Raw genomic sequence first — 8,261 nt, 5'->3', positions numbered from 1 at the left:
GCCCGGCGCGGGCGGCGGCAGGCCGGCAGGGAGGCCGCGGCGCCCGCCATGCCGCTCCTCATCGACGGGCAGCGCGTCGACCTGGCGCGGCCCACGGCAGACATGGTCCGCGCCCACCCGCACCTCGAGGTGAGCAGGCGGCGGGACGGCCGGGCCCGCGGCCTGGAAAGGAGGGTAAAGACCTGCTCGGTTGGGGCGGGGCGGCGGCCGCAGCAACCGGCCCCGTCACGGGGCCCCGCGCGCCCTGGCTCCTGCTTGTAACGGGGAGCGGGGCCGGGCYGCGGAAGGCGTGTGCTTGCATCTCTGTCTACATAACATCACATAGAAAAGGTTATATAAGAACGAGGCATAAGAAGCGTGTGTGTGTGTGTGTGTACATACATACATAAATTCATGTGCTCTGTAGATGTGTATATATATGTGGAAGCACACATTTATAGAAACAGAGGTGGTTTCTTTTTTCCATAAAATCTGATAAAACTACGTGCRATGTTTGTATTTATTTATTTTTATTTTCCAAAGCCCCAGGGTGGAAACTCGCCGCCTGCCCGGGGTTCAGTGGCGAGCGCTGCAGCCGGCCGGGCCCAGGGAGCTGGGCTTGCTGGCAGGGCGCGCCAAGGACTAGCCAAGTTTTGAGGAGTCCTAAGTAAATGTGTTGGACTGAGGCAGTAGGAGCCTGGAACTTTTGTATTTGAAAAGTTTCCGAGAAGAAGAAATCTGTTTCCTGTCATGGTTAAGCAGCCAAGATCAGCTCTGGTATTAAGTGTCTAGTGCAATATTGAACAACTCATGCTGTCCCGGTACCTCCATTTTATCATCTATATAACAGGGAAAGGTGGGATTTTTGTCCTTTTTTTGTTACAGTTTTCCTTTTTGGCTGCAATGATGGGGTTTAAAGTGTCAGGAAAGTGAAAAATTCTCAAAATTCAGAAACTGCTGAAATACGAGATGTGACTTGTTTTTCTCTCTGACTTGGATCCCTTTGCTTTTCAGAGGTGACGTTTCTGTCCAGTAACGGAGCCTGAGAAATCATCCACTGTAGTCTCTGTTATCATTTATCTTTAGGAAAAGGCAAAACTTCTTAGAAGTCAGCCTGCTAAAACTGTGGAACCCCGAGGTCTCCTCTATATTCAGCAAAGAGAATTTGCCGTGACTACCCCTAAAGATGGTATGTAGGAAGGTAAAGGTTTTTTTGTTTTCCCTTACCAAAACCATGCCTATGAGAACAAAGTTCTTACCGTGTTTCTGTTGTTCGCCTTAGGTTCTGTTTCCATTCTTGGCTCGGACGATGCGACTACCTGCCATCTGGTTGTGCTCCGACACACAGGTACCTTAGAGGCTGCTCAGCGCAAAACCCATCCATTTGAAGTGACGAATCTCAGATCAGTATCGGTTTATGCTGCATTAATAAAACAGACTGCAGTTAGGTTTATAAAAACTTGAACCTCAAAAACTCTTTGACGTATTAATTAAATGGCTCACTCCAGAAATCTAGTTTATTCACTGTCGGAAGCTCCATATTCTGTTTGCCAAATAAGATTGCAAAGCTAATTGTCTCACGTGACCAGTGGTTAGTGATAGTATTAGGTCGTGGCCATCTGCATATATAGAATGTGATATAAGAGCTGTTAAATAATAGTAGTGTAGCAGCCTCCAACTATGCAGTCAAGTAACTGTCTTCTTGTGCCTTGCTCAGGTAGCGGAGCTACCTGCCTGACACACTGCGATGGATCGGACACCGAAGCTGAGGTATCGCTCATCATGAGCTCAGTAAAGTCTCTCTCTAACACGGCAGAATGTGGAAGGTCAGTTCTGCTCTTGTATTTCTTGTGTGTGGTTTTCCACACAGTGACTGCAGTTTGTAAGATGGGGAATTTTGAACATGATCATATCCTACACAGTTTTGTGTAGGAAATAACTCTTGATTGGGAGCCCTGTGGGAAATAAAAATTATTTCCTTGATGATTATTTTGAGGATATTTTTTAGCAGCATCTTAAAGAATGGTTCTACTCCCAGTAGTGTCTCTGTAAAAACACCATTGTTAAGTCTCACGTTTACTGTTTTGCAGTGACTTTCACTTCATATGTGCCCAGCTTTCCAAGCTAATACTTTGAGTTTTGTATTTTATTTTTCCTCATACTGTTGATCTTGTAAACACAGTTCGGGATTTGAGAATCCATATGGGATATGTCYATCCTAAAATCACTTTTAAGCAAAATTTCTATCCCCTAAAACAGAATCTAGTTAATAAGGTTCTTCCTGGCTGCACAGGAATCCTGGCATTTGTAGTTTGACAAGAGCAAAAAGTCAATGAAATTGGAGGATATAATCTCTAAAAACCTGTGATTTRAGTTGCCTGGTTTTGAAACGCTCAGCTATGGCAGGGTTTCCCTGTGGTATCTGTTCACTTGCTTTGTTGGAGACCTGCCTCTAAAACTGATGTGGTCCCAATCATCTTTTTAGAAGTTTGAACAAAAGACTCATGAATGAAACCGTCTTTACGCAGACATTTCTCAGAGAAGAACCTTGTGGCCCAAGATAATTGTAAGGAAGCCACTGGAGCAASTTACTTCACACTTAACTAACCCTTTGCTGGGAAACAAAAGATGAACCTGAGATGCTCACAATGGGAGGGACTACTGGGACAGATGGAATTGCATGTGTGTAATGCTCCCTAAAACTCTTAATTTGTGCTGTTTACTGGGTGATTCCTGGGGTGTTGACAGCAGAATTASTGACCATTATTTGCAATATAATGTAGATCAACATGGTGCATGCGTCTGTAATAAATGAAGCTTGAATGATTGCTTTACAGTTTGGGCTGGGGAATATTTTGTAAGGATATTTACTTTGGGATGTCTTTTTAACTGCTGTTTCCTGTTATTCCATCTCTGTTAGGCTGGAAGTGCACCTAGTTGGAGGTTTCAATGATGATAGGCAGTTATCACAAAAACTTACTAATCAGCTTCTTAGTAAGTTCACGTTTTTTCCACTCTCATGTCCCAAAAAAAMCCCCAATAGTTCTGACTGCATTTGGGTGAAATTTATTTGTAGTCTGAACCTCCTGTCACTTAAAGAAATCTGGATGTGTCTTGGAGGCTCTGTCTTCCRCTGAGAACTTGGCATGGAGAGAGGTTGGACTCGTGAGGCTCACGTATGGCCAGAGCCTGGAGGGAGGGTATTTGCTTGGCAATTTGTGGGTTATATTTTAGTGTAGAATTGGAGTGCAGGGAGCTGGGCTTGATTCCTGGCCCTGCTGCTGCAATACTGCCTGACTTTGGTTGAGTGGTTTCTCTGTCATTATCTAAATCCATCACGTGGGTGGCTTGGCTAGTAACGATTCATTTCAGCTCTTACAATCTGTGGTGGAATTTAATTGCAGCGTGAAATTGTCTGATGAAAGATGTTATGTCTGTGTGAAATCTGTGTTCTAGAGACACGACTGGAGCTTTACAACCCAATGGGCAATGTAAGGTACTAGCTTAGTCACTTTAAGTGCCCTGACCTCTAAACAAGCGTGAAGAGGCCTAGGCCACCACTGGTATTGGGAACGGGCATGTATCAGTACTGGGGGAGGTGGCAAAGGATGATAAACAGGTTTGACAGAAGGAAAGGGAGCCTGAAATGTCCTGAGATGTGTCTTTGTCATCCTCTCATCCAGTGATCCTGTTGTGCGTGTTATGTTGTGTGAGAGTTTTCTACAGAAYGAAGTATTCTGGTTTATAAGTTGTTTTTTTCAACTTTTCAATTTCCATGCATAAAGCTTACATACTATTAAAAATTAAAAAAAAAAAAGTTCTGGAAGGAGAAATAAAATACATTTAACGAAAGGCAGGATTTGCTCACTATATATTTAACATTTTGTGAAAATATGTTTAAATAGCAGCTGTTAGATACATATTGAACTAAAGAAGAGTTCATGTGATGCCAGAGCTGTTTTAAACCAGCATCAGTAAGAGGCACAACMGTGTACTTAGAGCATTTTAGTTGCCACTGCCAAGGGCAACTCTTTGTAAATTACCGTTTCATGTAGTAGCTCTGGCTTTATTTTATCAAAGTTGGTTTGAAACAYGTCTGCAAAGCACACTGCTATTCTGCCTGTTCTAGTAGCAGTGGTTCTGGCAGCCTTAGGGCCCTGCCTGTGTTCTCCACGGTGCGCAGCACTGCTCGTGCCCTGTGTCCATGTATGGCACCAGCTTTGCCACCACTCAGTTTTATACATTACTGCTATCGTTGTTGCTGTAGGAGCGTTTGATCTCCAACCAGATGATGTTCATTTAGTGACATTCTGCGTAACAGGTAAGCAAACGTTTCCTTGGTTTCTGAAGTATTTTAGCCATTGAAATCAAATGTCCTTTCCCGGTGCTTTCTCTTTCCTGTGAGGAAGAGCAGTATGATTCCTCTGTAACGATTTCCCAGTTTTAATTTGTTTCTGCTGGAAGCACGTGGTGATGTCAAATAGGAATCTCTCTTCTTACCACTGGCTACCTGTGATCATTACTGCATTATTTCACTTCTTTTGTCCTGTGGAAAAAGACTGTATGTCTGCAAATCTTGAGAGGCAACTGAGAAGGGAACTTGCCAGCTCTTGATGTTAGACCTCCCTCCCTGCAGTTTTGAGTGAGATTGTAGTATGTGAAACTGCATAAAGATGGAAATAACTTTCTTGTATTGCATCCCGGTCATAGTATTTCTGCAATCTGCGCCTTCTGTCATAGTCGCTAACTTGCATCTCTGAAACATGGCAGCATGGAAGTTCAGCATTTTGTATTTTTTAATTTCTTTCCCCTGTGATTTGCTTCCTTACAAAGCAAGACCAGAGTTGTCCCAAATGTTATTAYGTAGAGTCCTACTCTTTGATTCTGACCTGTGCCTTCTCTTTCCACATCTTATAGGAGATGGATAATTTTGCTAAGCAATAACACYTGCATGACCTCATTTTTTTTGGATGTGGCTAAATGTTGAGGAAATAGGAGCTGCTTTATCTCTTAGCGTATTTGACTCTGTTGAGATGGGACCTTCTATATCTGCTGATCAGGTTTATATCTTCATGACCCRTAGGCTCAGAGTGAAAATGTAAAATGCTTTGCATTTTCACAGGACTTCTCAGGCTTTTTTTTTAATGTGTTTTTCTTTAATACATGCAATGTTTTCTTTTAATACATAAACCAAATGAATGCCATGCAGAGGAAAAAAAATCATACGGCTCTTTGACACTGTACTACTGTGTTTTTTTTTTTCTTACAGAACTAAATGACAGAGAGGAGAAGGATATTCACTTTCCAATCATTTATGGAATAGGTGAGTTAAACTGTTAATGTTTTGCAATGGGATTGCTTTTCAAATTCTGATAGTAAATGAGTTGCCTGTAATGATTAGCAAATCCAGTCCTAAAAGTTGAGTGCCTTTGATTCGTACAGGGTTTCCATTTGGTATTGAAGGCATAGATGCAAGTATTTGTACACAAATGCTTTTTTTTTTTTTTTTTCTTCTTTTAACTGGCTGTATGATTTTGACCAGTGTCAAGTTCTGAATTAATTATTGGCTTAAAATTGGTCTTGTCACTGTTTGTTTTGTTTCTTTTCTAATTACTTTTAATATCCCTGAAAGTCTGTCAGACCAACACTGAAAATAAGTAGAAATTCACTATTGTAGGTGAAGAGGTCTGGGGTACTGAAAAATAMAAAAGTACTTTTTGATACCTACTAGAACTTTGCTATGTTTCAGATAAGCAGAAACAAAATGTTATGTTGGGGTTATGGGTGTTTTAAGTGATTTGGAAGAGCTGACCATTTTTGTACTTATATTCTTATTTTCTGTTAGCTGTAAATGTTAAAACAGCAGAGATTTTTCCTGCAACCTTCCCCGAGAAAGGGCCTGATGAGAATTTGCGGTCAGCCCACATCTTAACAGGAGCCCCAGTAAGTAAAATAAAATCAAAGCAAAATGTATTTTTGGTGGAAAGGAAGAGCAGTGAGTGGCAATGAGCTGTCATATTAGAGAGGAATCCTTCGGTATACTCTCTTTGTAACAAGAGATGTGACRGTGGGAAGCAAAGGATGGGGATGGAGATCAAACCACATCTGAGCTTTCAACTGTGAGACTCACCCTTGTCTTAGAAKTGCAGAGCTCCTTCCCATGCTGTTATGGTGCCAGTGGGATAACTGAGGTAAAGGGATTCAGGTTCTGGGCATAACTTGAGCAGTACCTTCCAAATCTAGGCTTCTTGTTGCTGGTAATGGGGGAGAAGTTGTTTAATCTCTTGAATTCTATAAATCCACTACTGCAACTTTGTTGGAATGATGGGGAAATCTTAATGACTAAGCTGGTAATGAGTAGATCAAGGATAGAAACTGCACCTAAGGACTTGCAGATAACTCTATATACAGAAGAGAGCAAATTCACTTTAATATTGAGGTTCCCTGCAATCTATTCTCTGTCCCTGCAGCTGACTAACATTTATGATGCAAAGATGGAACAACTACGTATAGGACCTTATTTCTGGAGGCCTTTTCCACATGTGGACTTCTGGTTGGAACAAGATGATAAAGAGATCCTACAGGTAACTTAAACTTTATATTCATCTCTTCAGTCAACCAAGATTAAGATAGATAAATAGTGTGTGAAGYTCTTAGGGGGAAGGGTGGAAAATAACCTGATAAAAAGCCAGAATAATTCAGAAATTAATATTCTGGAACTTAAACAGCTCTTGTTCCCATCTTGTTTTTCAGAACCTTTCCACATCACCACTGGCTGAGCCACCCCACTTTGTTTCCCACATTAGATCTACGTTAACATTTTTAAAAGAACACCCCTTTCCCTCTCATTCCCTRTTTCCTAATAGGAAACCTCGCATCTACAAAAAGAATGAAGAAGGTTTGTGGGAACAGGTTTGTTCTGACAAGATCTAACCTGGAGATCAACACCAGCCATTTTATGGAGTGTAACCTTGCCAGAAGAAGATCAATTTCTTGTGCAAAAAGAATAAAATATTTCTGGTAAAAATGATGGCTTTTCAAAATAAAATTATTTTGGCAGAAGAATATGGCTTTTTTTGCACTACTTCTATGCCTGAATTACTGTTACTTTACCATAAGGWTTTTTCTGTTGGTTTCCCATGATTTTGGGTGAGGAATCCCTGTTCGAAGTGGGTGCTAGAATGTTATCCACTCATCTTGAARTATTTAATATTAGTAAGTGTAAGTTAATTATTGCTATGAAAAAGGTTAAACATTTTTTCTTTCAAAACCTGAGCTGATTTGAGGGAATAATTCAAGACATTTCTGTCATTCAGAATCTACATGATTGATTGGTGATGTCGGGCCAGCCTTAATAATTATATTAAACCTGTAGCTATTCTGACCTGGCTAACTTCAGTTCACATGCTGAGATACAGCAGTTAGCTTGGAGCTGGACTGCCACTCAGTTTGACTAAGCAGTAGCTTGAAGTCAGATGTAATCACTAAAAATCTGCTTGGAAGGAAATAAATAGAAAAAGGTACATTTCCTTCTCATTGTCTTAAAGGTCTAGGATTGGTCAATCCAGGACCAAAACTGACTTAGAGCTCCAGACTTTCTTCAGGATTGGTTAATAATTTGTCTAATTTAGCATAGTCTACAACTCTGTTTCAAACTGAAGGGTCTTAAGAGAGGGGAGAAGTGTTTCTCAAACCTGTGCTTTACATTTGTATTTCTCCTTACTGCTGGGCAGCAGCATCACCTCCCTTCTCAGCTGCTACTTCATCCTCAGTGAGGAGGCTCTTGTTGGAAGCCAGGCTCTGGTGCAGGTGGAGCTCCTGTACTGTAACAGGCCCTTGATGGAGCAGCTGTGTTGTTTCTGTTGCTCTAAAATCATTCGCTTAGCATAGATCAAGAGATGGAGCAGGGCTGAGAAACCGAAAAGATTAAAGTCATCATGGTGATTTTTTTTTCCTTTYAGAAAAAAGCCGCCTACACAAAAAAAAAGTTGCCTAAACTTACTATTTAGTGAAACTTCTAGAGTAATTTAATTCAAGAGTAATAATTTGAAGAATCTTTATTGAAACATTTAGGTAGTATCTAAAGAATGAAGCTCATTCCAACAAAACTACTGGTTTAACAATTCCAAATATAAAAACATTAAAAATTAATCTTTATGGTGATAAATTTATCCCCAACAGATTACTTTATTAATATACTTCATTGCACCAAAGGAAAGTGATAAGGAAGACTAGTCAACTTCATTGTTTTCGCACTTAGAAAAATTGCACTCTGATTAACA

At 40.8% G+C, this 8,261-nt stretch overlaps 1 protein-coding gene across 2 annotated transcripts; it reads left to right on the top strand.

Annotated features, from left to right (window-relative positions):
- The first annotated feature begins 30 nt into the window (after nucleotides 1-30).
- Nucleotides 31-6,974, top strand: NTAN1 (N-terminal asparagine amidase). 2 transcript variants are annotated; one of them, XM_026054113.1, is made up of 10 exons: nucleotides 31-129; nucleotides 1,066-1,168; nucleotides 1,262-1,327; nucleotides 1,697-1,805; nucleotides 2,900-2,973; nucleotides 4,247-4,300; nucleotides 5,249-5,302; nucleotides 5,825-5,922; nucleotides 6,450-6,563; nucleotides 6,733-6,974. In XM_026054113.1, exons 1-10 carry the CDS (start codon nucleotides 49-51, stop codon nucleotides 6,910-6,912), a joined length of 933 nt encoding a protein of 310 aa, XP_025909898.1. In that variant the 5' UTR covers nucleotides 31-48; the 3' UTR covers nucleotides 6,913-6,974. The 2 variants fall into 2 exon arrangements, with proteins under 2 accessions (XP_025909898.1, XP_025909900.1); XM_026054115.1 differs by having other exon boundaries at nucleotides 6,846-6,973.
- The last annotated feature ends 1,287 nt before the right edge of the window (nucleotides 6,975-8,261 follow it).

The sequence above is a fragment of the Nothoprocta perdicaria genome, unplaced genomic scaffold, assembly GCF_003342845.1.
Source record: "Nothoprocta perdicaria isolate Ctin4 unplaced genomic scaffold, notPer1 scaffold_12, whole genome shotgun sequence".
Lineage (NCBI taxonomy): Eukaryota > Metazoa > Chordata > Aves > Tinamiformes > Tinamidae > Nothoprocta > Nothoprocta perdicaria.
Note: the sequence above shows the minus strand (reverse complement) of the source record. Positions and strands in the feature narration are given on the sequence as shown.